The sequence below is a fragment of the Musa acuminata genome, chromosome BXJ2-9, assembly GCF_036884655.1.
Source record: "Musa acuminata AAA Group cultivar baxijiao chromosome BXJ2-9, Cavendish_Baxijiao_AAA, whole genome shotgun sequence".
Taxonomy (NCBI): domain Eukaryota; kingdom Viridiplantae; phylum Streptophyta; class Magnoliopsida; order Zingiberales; family Musaceae; genus Musa; species Musa acuminata.
The window spans coordinates 5,833,501-5,851,086 of record NC_088346.1 but is presented as its reverse complement, the minus strand read 5'-3'; the positions used below and the strand labels follow the sequence as shown (position 1 = coordinate 5,851,086).

The following is a 17,586-nucleotide window of genomic DNA, read 5'->3' as shown; positions in this document are numbered from 1 at the left end:
ACTACCATATAGCATCATTAACATTAATTTCTTTACCATGGTTGTAATAATATGTTGGGATAAATATCCTTATTTTTCTATTTTTAATCGTTTAGATAACTAGAAAAAAAAAATTGATTTGCAACTATCTAGAAACAATAACAGTATAATGCATGTAAATTTTATCCTATCAGTTCTGGAATCTATCTATTCACCCAAGTTTCTATAATTTGTACTGGTCCTTGCTAACTCAATTATCATCATGAGCAGGATCATGTATCTGTGGGTAGGGAAAGATAGGGTTTGCTACCATCATCTAAGACGCCACTTTCCAAATCTACCATCGTATCAATCATATTTGATCTGTAGATCTCGTAATCCTTGCCGTCGACCTTCTACCCAGTGATTCCACGGACAACTGTTGATAGATCTACATCGGTGCTAGGTGCTGCTCGCCTGGTTGGACTCATGCAGGGTTCAGGAAGTCATCGTCAAATCGACAGCGTCCCACTCTCCCAACTAGTGTTATGCGAAGTCAGGAAAGCCTCACCGTCCAATGCACACGCGTCATGTATAAAGAACCACAGAAGTGCCACGTACTTAGAGTCTGCATCCGTAAAAGCACAAGTGACGCGGTGGCTTCTTCTTGTTGGTCAGATCTTGGCGTGCATGGTGTGCGCGCACACGTGAACTCGCCTCACCTTCCGTCCCTCTCACGGGCAAAAGTGGAAGCGGCCCGCTGTCTCCGTCTCTTTCCTCCCCTGATCACGCCGAAAACCCTAGTTTTCTTCGGTGGTGGAATTAAGAAGAAACCCTCGATCCGCGTCGAGAACTCTCCATCCACCGGTCTTCTAAAAGGACACGATCCATTTCCTTGCCTCTTGGTTGTATTCCTGGGAGTAGGAAAAGGATCGGGTGGACTCAGATGAGAATTAGGCTCGTTTCCTCTCGCAAATCGTAGTTCTCGGGTGCAGGGATGCTAGTCCTGAGGCCGATCACGGTCGCCGGTCACATATGTTTCGGCGGATGAGATACCTCATCGGCCTGAACCCGAAGACCCCACCTACGAAGAGATTGCTCGATGCGAGGCCGCGGCGAGTTAAGTTCCAGCCGCCAGACATGCTAGAGACAGTCCACGAGATCGCCATTTACATTCATCGGTTCCATAACCTCGATCTCTTTCAGCAAGGGTAATGCTTTAAATTCTACTCCTTTTCCGTTTAATTTCATTGCGTGAGGAGAATTGTGAGCTTTTCAATCTGGACTTTTGGAAATACCTAATTTTGTTCTGGTTGGTTAAGCAGATGGTACCAGATAAAGATAAGTGCGCGGTGGGAAGACAGCAGCTTGCATTCTTGCGGTACTCCGTCCAGAGTTATTCAGTATGAAGGTACTTGTTTTAGATGCTCCGAGCAATGTTGTTGGTTTTCTAGATGCTACTTGAGTAGTCTCTTGATAGTGATGGTCCGTCCGTGGTTTCGTCTTGTTGGTAGAAGTAGAACCAATATGATGTTTCATGTGGTTATGAGCGTAAATCTTGTTGTAGTATCTTCTAACAAGTTGGGTTGATCAGCTGTTTGCATACATTTTTAGATAACAAGAAATTGTGCCCAAATTTCAAGATCGAAACTTAAAAAATTGAAGTAATTAAATGTTTGATATATTGTGTGTGCCACTAATGAAGGATATAGTAAGAATGATGACCTCATCGTCATTCATTATAATTGCGATAGTAGGCTGCTTAGGTCTTTGACAAGTATTGTTGTGTTGGCTATTGAACAGTAAAATTGCAGTTATTATTATATCTGCTTATGAAGCAGATCCAACTGTACTGGATTTACATAAATCTTGCTCAGATATAAGTGGATCCGACTTAGAATCAAGTAGAACTATGCTAAATTTTCATAAATCCAGCCTCTCATTTCAACATGAAATTGGAAAATTCTCATCCATGGATCTATAAAGAGAGCCAAAATCCAAACATGAAATCATGACCTTAAGGTGAAGAAAGTTCCAATACAATGCTTTAATCAACAAAACTCAGTATAAAATTTGATTTGAGCTTCAGGTTTACGTTTCATTTGTGAAACACAGGGATGATTTCTTGAAACTTAAGCTTTATTTTCTTGTAATCAAAGTTATACTTGTAAAACACGAAGATTTGCATGTGAGAATGTAAGAGATTGAGAAGTTAGAGCAAATGAAAGAATGGAAAGAAGAGGGTATTGGATGATAAGAGTGGGAAAAAGGGATGGGAGTGTACTGGGATTTTTGGGTTGGTGGATTTCCTGTATAGCCTGGTACACTCAGAATGGTAAGCATACCAAGTGATAAGACATGTTCTTAACCAATTCAATAAAATTGTGTTTCAGTCCTTGAATAGGTAAAGATATTGCTTTGTACTGATCGACATGATTAATATTTCAGTCTTTGTCCCATAGTTTAATTTTAATAAATAAGAAACTTAGAAGTCTCTCCAGGATCTATATGTTATCTTAGAAATAGTTCTACTTATGACTCTGAAATCTAAATGCTTCCTATATAATTATCACTTAAATCAACTCAATTTTAAAGAAGAATAGGTAAAAAAATTCAAAGATTCATGTATGCCACAGTTCCCTTAGTTCAGCATTTTCAACTTATAGTAGAACCAACTTCCAAATCACTTCTAGGTTGGGATTTTAGTGGGTTAGCAACCATTTGACTACAACACAAATAGGTGGGTTTCAGGCATTGTTGCTGTTAGACATCTTTTGCACTTTAGTTCTATTTGTTGTCATATTAGTGGATCATTTAAATATCTTGCCTACTATATGCATAATCTTGTAATGTTTTACGCATATTTAACTCCAGAAAAGCTAATGGATTGTTTTCATGCATGATGTTTTTTGTATCATGTGTATTGACATTTTAGGTAAATTGTACAGCTCCCAACACAGTCTCAGATGACCTTTTGGGTGTTTGGAGAATTGATGATGCTGATCATAGTTTCTCTACCCAGCCATTCAAAATTAAATATGCTAGGCAGGATGTTCCTTTATCTGTTATGGTATCTTTCAATTTTGCCATAGGGAAGGATGAGGTTGGCATCACTCTTAACCTGTTGCTTGAAGTAATATTTATTTCCCAGATAATGACACCTTTGCACTTTTATTGCCAGAAACCATTAATATCTGCAGTTATACTAAAGTTTGAGCTCATGTATGCTCCAATTTTAGAAAATGGGTAAGCCAAAATTGTGATCATAGTTTATGAGCTTTGTGCTTGTTAGCTACTCTTTTTTATCCATGGTTAATTCATAGTGCTTATCATTGTTTCCAATGACAATTTAAATCTCTTATTTTTCTTCCTACAGCCATGAAATTCAGGCCTCTTTTGATATGATTCCAGTTGCTGTCCATGAATTCAAGATCCCTCCAAGAGCACTCTTTGGTCTGCATTCATACTGTCCTGTTCATTTTGATGCTTTCCATGCAGTGCTTGTTGATTTAAGTGTACACATTGTTTACCTGAAAGCTGGTGCTAGCACCCGAGAGAAGCTATCAAGGTTTGTGAAAGTTACTGTTTCATATTTGCTAAAGTTTACTGCTATATTCTGTGTTATAATTTTGAATTTTGATGTATTGTAGTGCTTCTGTGACGATGGAACATATTTCTGATGAATACCATGAAGAACACAACCATGTAAGTATCCTTTGACTCAAGAAATTGCAAGTCTCTTGGTGTTATCTTTTATCTGGGATTTCCTCTTGGATTACGTGCAAGTTTCTTCTGAGGTTCTTGTAACCATTGATGATGATGTAAGATATATGAAAGGAGTAATCAGTTTCACCATCAGAGAGAGATGCATGTTTTTTTTGGTGTAGTATTTTCTTGCAACATCAGTATGGTAGTTATATAAAAAATGCAAGGAACTAAGCTATTTTGATGCTTTTGGAATCCTATATAGAGAAGTATTAAAGAAACCATAGTGAGGGAAGTATTAAAGAAAAATGAGACTATTTATCTAAAGTCCATCAGCTTCTTTATGTAGAGGCTAAAGGAGCTCCATTATTTAGCATCGGGTATGCTGATCTTTTACTGCATGTTTGCTATATTGTGGACCATAGTATCTGTCATGCAATTTTTTACAAATTTAAAGTTTAAGTGGCACATCCATGTTTGCAAAAATATCTCGATACAGTGATACCTAATTATTCATCCAAGTAAATATGTTCCTAACATGTTGAAGGTTTTCTTCTCCAACTGTTGAGCTGCTACAGTGGATATCATATCAAGCAAATGTTGGTGCATTGATCTTAAACTATAGAAGGTTAAGATGGATGGTTCTGTCAAAGGATGAATTTAACATTATCTTGTATCTCTTTTTTCACTTCATTATGAAACTTGAAAGTTTATGGTTACTATGTGTTCTTTGGTTCACCTCAGTGGTAGGTTTTGAGGATATTAAAGTTGGATGGTCCATGTTCTCGTTCAAGCCCGGACTGGTATGTACCAGCCAATATGTACTGATCCGGGTGGAACGTTAAGCCTTAGTGTAAATTTTGAACATCATCATGTGGTCTTTAAAATTTTGTTTAGTTTATTATTACGTGCACATTTCTGCCCATCAAGTTGAGAAATTATCCTAAATAATTTGTGAATTGCTCTGGAATAGTCCCATGCATTTATCAACTGTGCATATATTTGTCATGCTTTTTTGCTTCATATGGCTGAATCATGGTATTTCTTTGCAGTTAGTGGGTCAGGGGTGGAGCTCAAAAGCAGTCGAAATTATTAAATCACTGTTAGTTTCACGCGAGCTACTTCTTGAAGAAATAAAAAACTTAAGCAAAGCATTGGGTCAAAGTATTGATGATTTGCAGTTTGCTGACCTAAATCTTGGAAGATTTGAGTTTATAGATTCTTCATTAAGTAATGATTTATCTACTGCAAATTCAGTCATTTCTGGATCAAAGGTGGGTGTTGGACACTTAGCTGGCATGCTACAGAATATTCTGGAGGTGCTTGTTTTGCTGCATTTCAATTGGAATTCTTATTTTACAATGGAAAAACTCTTTATTTAAGATTTCTTACCAGTTTTTGTATCTGTTTATTTATGCAGAAATCAAATGGTACTGTTGATTTTGGCAATGATGTCATTTTCTACTCGTTGTCCAAGGATGAACTGTTGGATCTATTTTTCACTCTTGGCAACCAACTATCTTTTTCGTGGAATACGTTTTTGAAGTTCCATAGGTATTGTGGACTCAACCATTTCTAATCTTTCTTTCCCATTGGTTGACACAGAGAACTTCTGGCCTCTGGAATGAATTGTTCTGAATTATGCATGTGATATGTTGAAATTGCATCTTTTACAATATCATCAATTTTGTTTTTTCTTTTTCCATGACTTTGGAAATATAGTCAAGCTTTCCGTTATAAAATGAAGTGATCTAACATTTTCTTAGGGACTTTAAATGTTGATATGCTCGTATATAAGCTTTATTCAATAGCTTTAGTGATAATTAGAGTGCAAAATTTATGTCAAACAATAGGGTAAAAAATTTTTAAACAACAACATGAACCTAGTCAAGGTTCTCAATTTTGAAGTGCCGCTCGGTATGGGTGGTACGTACCAGTCCGAGAGGATACCGGTATGCGGACTGTCCTCTATCAGGCGGTACCAATGTTTTCACCGGTACCGAGGTGTACCGACCGGTGCTACCCCGGATTTTGACCGTTACCCAGGCGTACCGATCGATATGCCCTGACATGGAAGGTGAAGGTATTTTTAAGATTTTAGGATATACTGTCGGTATGCCCTGGCATACCGACAGTATGTACCGGTATGTACCGTACCGAGCAGAGCTCGGTATGCTGTTACGGACCGGTATTCAAAACCCTGAACCTAGTCAGATTATGTATGAATTTATCTGTTCGTTAAGTTTTATAGCCTGTAGAAGAAAAAAGAATGCTAAGATTTTTCCATTCTAGTTTTCCCAACATACAAGGAAAGCATGTGACATGTTACTGATGGTTTTCTGAATGTGAAATACTAATAATTAGAGATTCAAGAAGTGGAATGTAAAGTTCTTTGGTTTTAGTTTTAAGTTTTGTCTTTAGTTTCATCAAATGCAATTTTGTTTCAGTCAATTTATGGATGCATGTCAATTCAGAATATCAAGATGTATGTTACAAGAAAAGTTTATATCAAAGATCGACAATGTTTACTATTTTTTAGAACATATGCAAACAAGCTTGTTTATTTTGTTATAGGGTAAATAGAATTTCAATACTTGAGCATCTCCACGGTGTCTGGGCTATGAATCGTGAGGCAGAGTGGTCTATATGGTTGGTTTATTCCAAGATAGAAGTTCCCCATCGTTACATGAGAAGTGGAGCTGATGATCCTTCTCACCATGGAAAAGTAGTAGGTTTGAGGAAGTCCAGCGATGAGGTACTCTGCTATTTAATGTTTTAGCAGTTTCACTTAATGATAGACTTGTAACTATATCCAAGACTAATTTTGATCTATTGAAGATATTAAAATAGTTCATTTGCTGTTATGTGCAGCCAGCTCAAAGTGCAACAACACGTGCTGAACTTCATCGGAAAAGTATTGCACAAATGAAAGTAAGATATCATAATTTTTTTAATCTTTAGTGCTTAACTTTATTTTGTTGAGATTTTAAATTTCATAGGTGTATGCAGATAAACAGCCGCTCTATTCAAGACATGCATATATTTGGTGACCCTTCACGTGTTCCTGTTGTTCTAGTGGAACAGAAAGTCATTGATCTTCCTAACAATTCAGCCTGGCAGTCTTTGAATCAGAATGCTGCTGCAATACCTACAGCTATTGGAAAAAATGGTGTACCCAGATTCACTCTGGAACCTAAGAGGAGTAATCGTGTGCTACGAGCAGTTGTGTTTGTGCATGGATTTCAGGCATGTTCTCCATCTTACTGGTAGTTATTTTCTTTATATACTTGTCATGTTAGCTTAGTAGTTTTCCTTGATATGTTTACAGATAATGTGTCTTTACTTTCATGGTCTTTTGTAACACTCCCAGAATCATCTAAACTTGTAATAGTTGACTGTATGTGCATGTTTATGTGCTTCCTATTTGTTGTTGTCGTCAAATTCATCCTCTTGACTGCCTTCTGTTGCAGGATTTACATTAGCTGTCCATCCTATGCTCTATCCTAAGAACCAGTTTGACAATCTTCTTCCTCCTGTGAAATACTTGTTGCTATTTTATTCAAGTAATCTTTGTAAAGCAGGAACAAGAAACTTGTTGCTATTTGTGACTAAACCTTTTCTGTTATTGTCACTGTGTAATTAATGTCACTTCCATCCAGTATAATAAGCAATTAAGAATCACTTTGTATCAATATAACCACTAATGTCACATATAGTCTATCTTCATAAAACGTCATTGCTATATTTCTATCTAATGGCAAATTCCTAGAATTAGTGATATGGGAAATTTTCACATTTAAATACTGTTTAACTGCTGTTTACTCTAAAGAATGCTTGCAGACTTTAACTCCTCCATGGAAGGCTTAAGAAAGAGTAACTTTAGGTTGACGTTAACAATTCCCTTGTCCATTCAGAATTGTGCTTGTCAATGTCCTCGATCAATGTTTTCATGGAAGTTACCTCTGCAGATTTTGTTATTTAGTTATTTAGTATAGAAGTTCTTTTAGTTCAATTTTTTAGAATTAGTGGAAAATTGAAACAAACTTATTGAGAAGCTTCGAGTTCCCTAGTCCTGGTTGAAATATGCTTTAGTCAATTGAAGGACTACAAGTGCAAGGAATATAATCTGCAAAGAAACGGATCTAAAAGAACAAAGTTCATGCGGCTTCTGCCAATATGGGGTTTAGGTTCAATGTATGCAGTATTATCCCTACAGATAGATAGGCTATTTCTGTGACTCAAACTTTAGTCACTCAGGTCACGAAAAACAGCCTTACCAATATACGAAGGTTCCCCTTTTTCGGAGATACAGAAATTACAACTTGAAATTTTGGTTTAGCCACATGCTTGTTGTACATGGTTCTGCTATTAAAATCTGCTAAACTATTACCTTTGAATCCTGAACTAAAAAAATGGAGCTCAGAAAATCCTTGGATATCACTTGGGAAGGGCTATAATTGTACCTAGTGTCAGGATCCTGTTTTTTACCCGAACTACAATGATCTGGCCGTCGATAGATATTGTCACTGGACAATGCAGAGTTCATTTTCAAGATTTCTGTCTTCTCTTATTGACTTTGCGAGTAACAAAAAGATGAAACCCAAATTACTGATGACAACTCTCATAAACCAATATCTAAAGACAATAAAGATTATTCCGAAAATTTTCTATAATTTTAAAAAAAATCTTAAACTTCATCGAACTAAAAGATAAAAGACTTGACTCTTGGATTGTGATGCATTAGTTGCAGGCCATATCAAACTAAAAAATATAGAGTTTAGAAGATCCTAATGCAATGCAGTGATAGTGCTGATTGCAATAAAACACAGAAAGCATGCTGATAAACTCAATCTTTTAGTTGAGTTGTTTTATAACCATGATCTCTGTTTATCCTAGATTGTATTGAATTGTGTGATTTGTTTCGTACATTGTACTGCATATGCAAAATTGCAATCTTCAAGTGTTTTACCCACAAAGTGGACTCTTAAATAAGATTAAGATTAAGATTTCTCTGCATCATTAGTCTAGCAGGTTGGTTGAATTTTTGTACACTTGATCTATGCCATAATAGGGGCACCATCTGGATTTACGGCTTGTTCGGAACCAATGGCTTCTGATAGATCCTGGAGCTGAATGTCTTATGTCAGAAGCTAATGAAGAAAAAACAACCGGAGATTTTAGAGAAATGGGTAGTAGGTTGGCTGAAGAAGTAATCACCTTCCTTAGAAAGAAGATGGATAGACTTTCAAGATATGGAGGCTGTAAAGACATAAAGCTTAGCTTTGTTGGGCATTCTATTGGAAACATCATCATAAGGAGTGCCTTAACAGGTAATTACCCATACATCCACAGTTCTGTGTAAATATCCATTCTAATACAGTTTTCCTAATAGCTGTGTGGCATTTGCAATTTTGCAGAGAGTGTAATGACACCTTTCTTGAAGCACTTGTATACATATATATCAATATCCGGGCCACATTTAGGGTACTGGTACAGCTCAAATTCATTGTTTAATTCAGGATTGTGGCTTATGAAAAAACTCAAGGGAGCTCAGTGCATTCATCAACTTACTTTTACTGATGATCCAGATCTCCAAAATACATTTTTTTATAAGCTTTGTAAGGTAATAAAGCACTACAAAATTTAATTATTGCAGGAAGTTCCACATAATATAACAAATTATAGTTGAGGCATGCTTTTTAACTACAACGATTTTGAAATTTTACTTCACATGCTTTGTTGAATTGAACTTTGAATGTAACTATGTTGTTTATTTTTCTGTTAAGTGTATTTATCTATAAAATTACTAAGAAAGACAAATACAAACACTATACAAAATATGCTAGCCCTCATAAAAACTTGGTTATTACTGTTTCTGTTCCTTTTATCACTCCTAGCTATTGTCATCAATTAATTATTCTCCACTATTCTCCACTGTTTCTGTTCTTTTTCTCTAGTTCTTGGGTTATACATCTCTTTTTCTCTAAATTAAAGAAGCCTCATTGTTTTCTTGCATGTGCTTGTAATTATCAGGTCTCTTATATGTTTTCTTATCCTTTTGCAGCAGAAGACACTAGAAAATTTCAAAAACATTATCCTGTTATCCTCCCCACAGGTAATATGTTCTATAAAATATTTAAAATACATATTTCTATTTCCATTTGAGTTGGTCGTTGATTTATATAATCACGGAATATTGTCAATTATACAAAGATAATGTGGGTTTATTCAATTGAAATTTATATGATCTGTCACATTATACGTCCAAAACTATGAATTGGTTTTATATTGACAAAGGCCTAGATAAATGGTAACAGCAAACACCTTGATTTGCAATTCGAAGCAAAAGTTCTAGTTCTCTCTCCCTCTCTGTGTATTTATCTTTCTCTTTCTTTTTGAGTGAAACCTTTTTAAAATACTTGCTGGAATTAGAAGTCTAAAGTTGGTGCATGTGAATTTCGGATTCTCCATTTGGCTACATTGTCTTGATTTGGTTTTAGTTTTCTGCATTATGTGTGATACAATAATGACCACCACATTGGGCTGTTTTAACACTTAGCGCCTTGGCTTACGGATAAAAAACAGTTAGTTATATAATTAAGTCCAGCTTCATGTTTGCAAAGTAAGTGCAATCTTCTTGTAACGCATTTCATGGTTTCAAACCTCAGTGCCAGTCCCTGTGCCACTACCAAGTTTTCTATAATGCATTTCAAGGTTTCGATTTTCCAGTATGGGTCCCATACCACTATCCTGTTGGACCAGGACAATCCAACCACTACCCTATTAGACTAGTATGGATGAAGTGGTGGTTCACTTGCTGTATATAAGAAGAGAAAAGGAGCAAAAGGCCCTCTGCTGCCTCCTCACAATATTGAGAGAGTTCAAAGGCCCTAATCACTGTTGTAGCTTTTGCCTCTGCTACCACCACCTCATCCCTTTGACATCGCCTTCACCGAGGTCATCAGAGTGAATTGAAAGAGTGGGAGGGAGAGAGCCGTAGGTCAATAAATTCAAATCGGTTGGTTGACACGGAGCAGTTGAAACTTGAAAGTATATAAAATTTAAATCGGTTTAAGGCCCATTAGCATATTGGTTGGCATTAGTCGGGCTAATTACACTAGTTAAACCTCTTTAGCATTTTGGTCTCTAGATTTAAAAAATTTACATTAGAATCCATATAGTTATGAAAGTGAAACATCTAACTCTATTTATCCTAACGTCGTCTGTTTTACCAATAGAAGCACGAAAACGATGAGAAAAAATATAATTTTAACATCCCAGTTATGTTTTTGATGGTGACGAAAGGTGGTGCCATTGGGGGCTGCGGGTGGCCCTTGTAGATAAGGGAGAGCGGCGATGAGAGGTGAGGCAAACGGAGATAAGGAAGAGAACGATGTAGATGTCGAAATTTTACATCTACGTTGGCGTCACTTGGCAACTGTGTCGACGCCGACACAGATGCAGATGTAGAGCGTCGCTCAGCATCTGCATTGGCGTCGACGCTGATGCAGATGCAGAGCGTTGCTCAGCATTTGTATTGATATCGATGCATATGCAAATGCAAAGTGATGTCCCTTTGCATTTGCGTCGGCATTGACAACGATACGGGGAACGGTGGCGCCACTTTACATTTGTGTCGGCACTGTTACAGATGCCAAGTGATGCTCTACATTTGTGTCGACGCCGATGCAGATGTAGAGCATCGACATCTACGTCGTCCTCTTCCTCTCCCTTTGCCTCACCTCTCACCACCTCTCTTTCCTCAACCACAATAGTTACCCGCGGCCTCCAGCGGCACCATCATCTGCCACCACCAATGTCGTCCGTCACCACCAAAAACGTAACTGAGACGTTGAAATTATTTTTTTGTCCATCGTTTTCATGCTTCATTGGTAAAACTGACGGTGTTAGGGTAAATGGAGATAGATGTTTTACTTTCATAACTATAGGGATTCCAATATAATTTTTTTAAGTTTGGGGACCGAGATATTAAAAAGGTTTAACTGCAATGGGTAATTTATAATTAGCCCGCATTAGTTAGTCTGCAGTTAGATCCATGCTCAAACTGGTATGAACATGTGTACTCACTGATAGACCAAGTTAATTGAAACCATGATATTTTTATTTTGTTTTACATTTGATGGCACCATTATTCCCTATTGCTATACTTATTCTCAAACTAGGGTTTTTGACAGTGACATCAGATTATCGTGTGTGATAGCTTATTCATTGATTATATTTTTTAGAAAAAATGCTCATTGCTTAAAGTTTCTCGAAATGATGAAAATGTTGTTTATTGGACGAGTGATCTAGGCATAAACAACTCATATCGGATTAGTTCATCATAGATACAACAATATTTGATCTCATTTATTTTTAAGAATGAGCAAGATGTTTTTTACTTAATAATAGATTGATGGATGAGAGTTTGACACCTACGTCAGTGTTTGGCATGTATATTAGGATCACACGAACATAGTCTATTGGTTATTTGCTTTCTGATGGCAGTCCAGATGCCTGTCCTATCAATCCATTAACTTTCCATCTTTTCCATTATGTGCCCAAATTGTATGTTTATTGAGGAAACAGTTCTTTTTTTTTTTTAGTTTCTCTCATTCATACATAATGCCAATATCGCATTTGTTTTCCTCTCTCAAACCTAAAAGGAAATGATTTTAATATTTCTTTTTCCTTTATACCATTTAACAAATAATGAGTCTTTCCAAACATATTGATCTTCAGTCTTCTGTGTGCTTGCATTCTGTGGAAAATAACAACATGAAAACAAACTGCCATTTCTTTTGGATCCACTCTCTGATCTTCCTCCAGTCCTAAGCTGTATCTGTTGACACGATGTTTCTCCATACGCAAAATAAATGATTACACCTTGCGATTGCCTGAATATGTTTTCTTTTTGCCAGGATGGTTATGTACCCTACCATTCTGCCAGAATTGAATCATGCCCGGCTTCCTCTTGGGATCAGTCAAAGAAGGCACATGTCTTCATGGAAATGCTCAACAATTGCTTGGATCAGATCCACGCTCCTTCATCTGAAAGGCGAGTACTTATGCGGTGCGATGTGAATTTTGACACATCTTCTCAAGGGAGAAACTTAAATACATTCATTGGGCGAGCAGCACACATAGAGTTTCTTGAGACTGACATGTTTGCCAAATTCATCATGTGGTCCTTCCCAGACTTCTTCCTCTAAAGACTGCGCTCGATCTTCTGTTCTCTCCTTTTCCCATCCGTCCCTTTTCCCCAACTAACATTAGGGAAGTCACTGACATGAAGAGCTGAGATGGCTTTTTGCAACTTGCTGGATCTGAAACGCATGGAGTGCACGGAGCTGGAGATGAAACACATAGCAGTCTGATGTAGATTGTATGGAGGAATCTTTTCCCCCCGAAAGCCTTGTATGTTAGTTCCTTCTTATATGAGTGTACATGTTGTAGCCCCACCTTTCTAACATATCTTATTCGGGTATAGGGTTCTGCAGGTGTTGTAAGGTAATCTGCGGCTGGTAAATGTAAGTATCATGTGCTTGCATAGGTAGCACAATTTCATAATAGTCTCTTGTTTGTCAACCAATTTGCAGTAGGACAATTTCTTAAGTTATCGAAGTAGTGACAGCATCTTCTGATCGAGGGTTACTCCTCTCTCGTCGCCGTGTTTTGTGCCTTTAAATTGTTCTCTTCATATTTGAAATGTTCACAATTTTCATTGTTCTTACAAGGTGTTCTTTATTTATCATAATTTCTAAAACATCGAGTAAAACTGTGATCGAACTCATTGAGATGCTATCTTATTGTGCGTGTCACTTGCACAAATGGTGATGATATAGACGACTACTATGATAGTAACGAACCACCACATATCATGCTTCGTACTGGAACTTGCTTTTAAGGCGACAGCTCGGCACACAACGTGAATCAAAACAAATGTGGAACAATTCCGGTCGTCTGCAAAAGTACATGAACAACAAACAACAATGTTCCTTAAATTTGATGTCCCCTTCAAATTGTAACCACAAGATATAAATAAATTTTTTTTAACATAATAAATAATTAATATCAAACATAATTTGTGTAACTTTTATAATATACCGACAATATAATTACTACGATAATATTTAACAAGAATCGATATATAATAATTTTTTTAAAATGACAATGCAACTAATCAAATTTCAGAACTATATCAAAATTAAATGATCAAATTTAGATAATACGTTAAAACACATAAATTTTAATAATAAAAAATTTTAAAATATTAAAAAATTATCAATTAAATTATACTGAATATGAATTTACTTACATTGTAAATATTTTAATGCATATGAACTTCAATCATGGATCGATCTTAAAATAAAATCTTTGAATACTCCTCTCTTGTAATCAACATGATAAAACATTAATCGACCTTCTCAAGGATCATGTAAAGTATTTTAAAAATTAAGTGAAATGAGTTAAAAAAAGATTTAAAAATCTTCCATAAAAATTGAAGGATCAAATTAACAATTTAAAATTAATTATTTATAAATGGCTTTTTATAATGAGCCCCTTCACATGCATAAGACGAGAACCCTATAAATTGCACGACAAAAACAGTAATCCACCTCCTAGTGTGAATAGTTGAATAGCTTTACAATCTATTTTAATCTTTGCATACTCAAACAAATTACTTTGGCTCTTGAAAATAAAAATTAAAAAAATTTTGCACATACACTACATTCAACAATAATCTTCTCTGTTGTGATACAAAATTTATCCTTCCATTTCCTATTACGATAGTACTCTATTACACTAGTAGTGGAACACAATTACGTTACTGAAGACATATTCATGGACATCTTGGCTTCTAAAATTCACCATGACAGTCATGTACAAATACAATAAGATCTATTGGCAATATCTACCAGAATCACTAAAAAAGCAAGAAAGAACAACCAACAAGCATCAAAACCATACAATCAAGTGGCTCTGCACAACTTCGTTTCCTTCCAAGGGCGTTTTAAACGTTGAGAATTTTGATAGGAGCTGAGAAGCATTACAAAGAACACATTGGCATCAAATACATACATAAATGTCACAAAAATATACATCCATGGTGATCCTAATACTCGCATTAGACTCTCCCTATAGAGAGAGGTGCCACAAGGTCCATGGATTCTTCAGCTAGGATACTCAAGATTCTTATATAATAAAATTTAAACACTAATATCGTTGAGGCCCTCAGATCTCATAGCTATAAAAGTTCATGGCAGCTCAAGTAATGGTATTTCTTGATGAGCATTTCACATGCATAAATGACGATGAATTGGCGATGATGATTATGATAGTAATGGCAGCAGTGATGGACAGGGAGGAGGAGATGGTGGTGGCAACGACGGTGGTGGTGGTGGTGGTGGTGGTGGTGGTGATGACAAGATGAAAGCATGTAGAATAATGCTCAAAAGAAATAGCCATGTAGCAGCTCAAAATTAATTGGTTTCCATCATTGGGCCTCGTAAAATTTCCAACACGGCACAAACAAAAAAACAGTATCATGGTAAATAATCAACAAACACCAACTAATCATTCATAAAACTGCTATTGAATTCAGGTATATCATGGATCACCAAACTAGTGAACAGCATAAATCATTCAGCTAACCTTATCATACTTGAATGTTGACACAGTGAGAAACTAATTGGCCCATAGTATCACGACATTGGTTAGCGCAGACTAATGGTTGAATATTGACACTGATAACAGAGCAAAGATTAAAGTGTTTGCATAGAGCACTTCATACACAAAAGTGATCATAGTGATTTACAGAGCTAAACAAGAAGCATATTAATAAAACATTCAAGCAAGAAAAAGTTGTTATAAAGCATGACCATGTGTCAAACATAAATGTAGAATTGAACATCAACATTGTCTGATGCATAATCTGTCGTGAGTTTAATCACCTTATGATTAATCAAGTACTATAAAAATAACACCAATTAAAATGTCATGGCTCCAAACAATAAGGTTGTTGATAAAGCAAATGAATCTAAATAGAGTATGAATGTTATAAGAGGAACAGAGCAGTCATGTTCTTACCAATCCGACGTCAATGCTATTAACAGGATAAGAACAAAGGGATACAATAGCGATCCAGAAGCTGCCTCAGACAAACAAACAAGAGAACAGGTAAAGCCATGATCGGACTGCCTAACGCATATTACAAATCATACTGTCATTTTCAGAGCAGTTTGCTTGAAAAAGAAGCAGACCTTGCTGAAATTAAAGTACAACAGGCAGCACTACAATTTTCCGAGAAATAATCTTTGCTAATGTAAAAAATCATTTAGGTGCTTAATAGCCCTCAGATCTCATAGCTTTTTGCATTCACTGGCTCAATGAATGGCTTTTCATATGGAGCACCTTCGCACGCACGCATAAAGGGAGAAAGAGGAGAAGAAGAAGAAGAAGAAGAAGGAGATGATGATGATGATGATAACGATCATCGTCAACAAAAACAATGAGGTGACGAAGCGACATGCGTCGATGCTCAACACTGAAAACCCACACAAGCCTCTAAAGATTATTAGATTTTCCATCATCGGGCATCAATAGAAATGGAAAAAAGATATTAGCAAAAAGAATCGAAAGTCACATCAACAGAATCTATTAAAACTTATTCGAAGAATCCATTGAGTGATGAATCACAAAACTTGTAGATAAACACACAAACAAATCAAGCAATAACCAAGAAAATAACATGTTTTTCTTTATTTTTTAGGACAAAAGAAGAACAAGAGCCACATCAACGAAAATGTATAAGAAGCGGGAGAAAAGAATCAAAACCACATCAAATCTAGTGGAACCTATTCACGAAATCCATTTGTAAATGGATCCTAAAATTTCTAGATAAATACGTAAACAAGTCATGCCATAACCACAAAAACAATTTTCTTTACTTTTAGAACAAGAATGGAATCAAATATAGAATGTGATGATCAAAATCTGGCTCTTCAGAAAATGAAATTAGATACGACGGAGAAACGAAGAAACAAAAACTGCGGCAGGAGAGGGAGGAAGAAACCAAAAGACATAAACCTAAACCCTAGCCGCAATGGTGAGTCTAACAACTATATAAAGATCCCTTTGAGAAACTGACCCAAGCCTTGTCGATATTCACCAAACTGCCATCCACAAATACTTCAATGCTAGGAAATAAAAATAAACATAATATCAATATAAATTTCGAATTATGATATATATATATATATATAGAAATATTTATCAAGAATTATTTATGTTGACCCAACGACGACGAAATCCATGTGAGGATCCCATACATCAGACGTGGGATCCAAAAATAAAGAAAATTCTATATATCTGTGGAAAAGCAACATATTTTACCTATTAAATTTCAGTATACGATATAAATTATTTTCAATATTCGAATACTTCACGAAAGGTGCTCTCTTTAGCTTTTATCTAACTAAACTCTACAAATTATAGTCGTAGCTTGAATTTTTTTCTATCGATAGCAACTCGAGTAGACTTTTCTCATCATAGGGACAAACTCGAGGGACTCGTAGACTTCTCGTGATGATCAAACTCGATCTGAAAATTAGTCCAATCGATCCTTGCGTCATTGATTCATTGGTTGAATAAGTGAATCAATCAAAACACATAAATCTTTTATTATAAATGAACAGCAGATGATATTTTAAACTTTTCGAGACCTAAAATGATTTAATTAGGAAATCATTTTTTACAAATTATATATATATATATATATATATATATATATTGCTAAATAACAACTATTTAATACAAATTAATTTAAAAAAAATACAGACCAGTTATACCACTTTTAGAGAAATATATAACCAAAATGAGTCATTTCCCATAATACTTTTCACACCATAATAGAATTAAATA

General features: G+C 35.8%; 1 protein-coding gene across 5 annotated transcripts; it reads left to right on the top strand.

The window, feature by feature from the left end:
• The first annotated feature begins 233 nt into the window (after positions 1 to 233).
• Positions 234 to 13,311, top strand: LOC135622803 (uncharacterized). 5 transcript variants are annotated; one of them, XM_065124992.1, is made up of 15 exons: positions 245 to 1,169; positions 1,284 to 1,369; positions 2,907 to 3,061; positions 3,140 to 3,204; positions 3,335 to 3,526; positions 3,609 to 3,663; positions 4,716 to 4,982; positions 5,084 to 5,217; positions 6,238 to 6,418; positions 6,535 to 6,594; positions 6,673 to 6,909; positions 8,735 to 8,993; positions 9,081 to 9,286; positions 9,731 to 9,778; positions 12,585 to 13,311. In XM_065124992.1, the coding sequence occupies exons 1-15, from the start codon at positions 994 to 996 to the stop codon at positions 12,873 to 12,875; spliced, it is 2,412 nt and encodes an 803-aa protein (XP_064981064.1). In that variant the 5' UTR covers positions 245 to 993; the 3' UTR covers positions 12,876 to 13,311. The 5 variants fall into 5 exon arrangements, with proteins under 5 accessions (XP_064981068.1, XP_064981064.1, XP_064981065.1 ...); XM_065124993.1 differs by having other exon boundaries at positions 248 to 1,169; positions 9,728 to 9,778; XM_065124994.1 differs by having other exon boundaries at positions 250 to 1,169; positions 4,716 to 4,937; positions 9,728 to 9,778.
• The last annotated feature ends 4,275 nt before the right edge of the window (positions 13,312 to 17,586 follow it).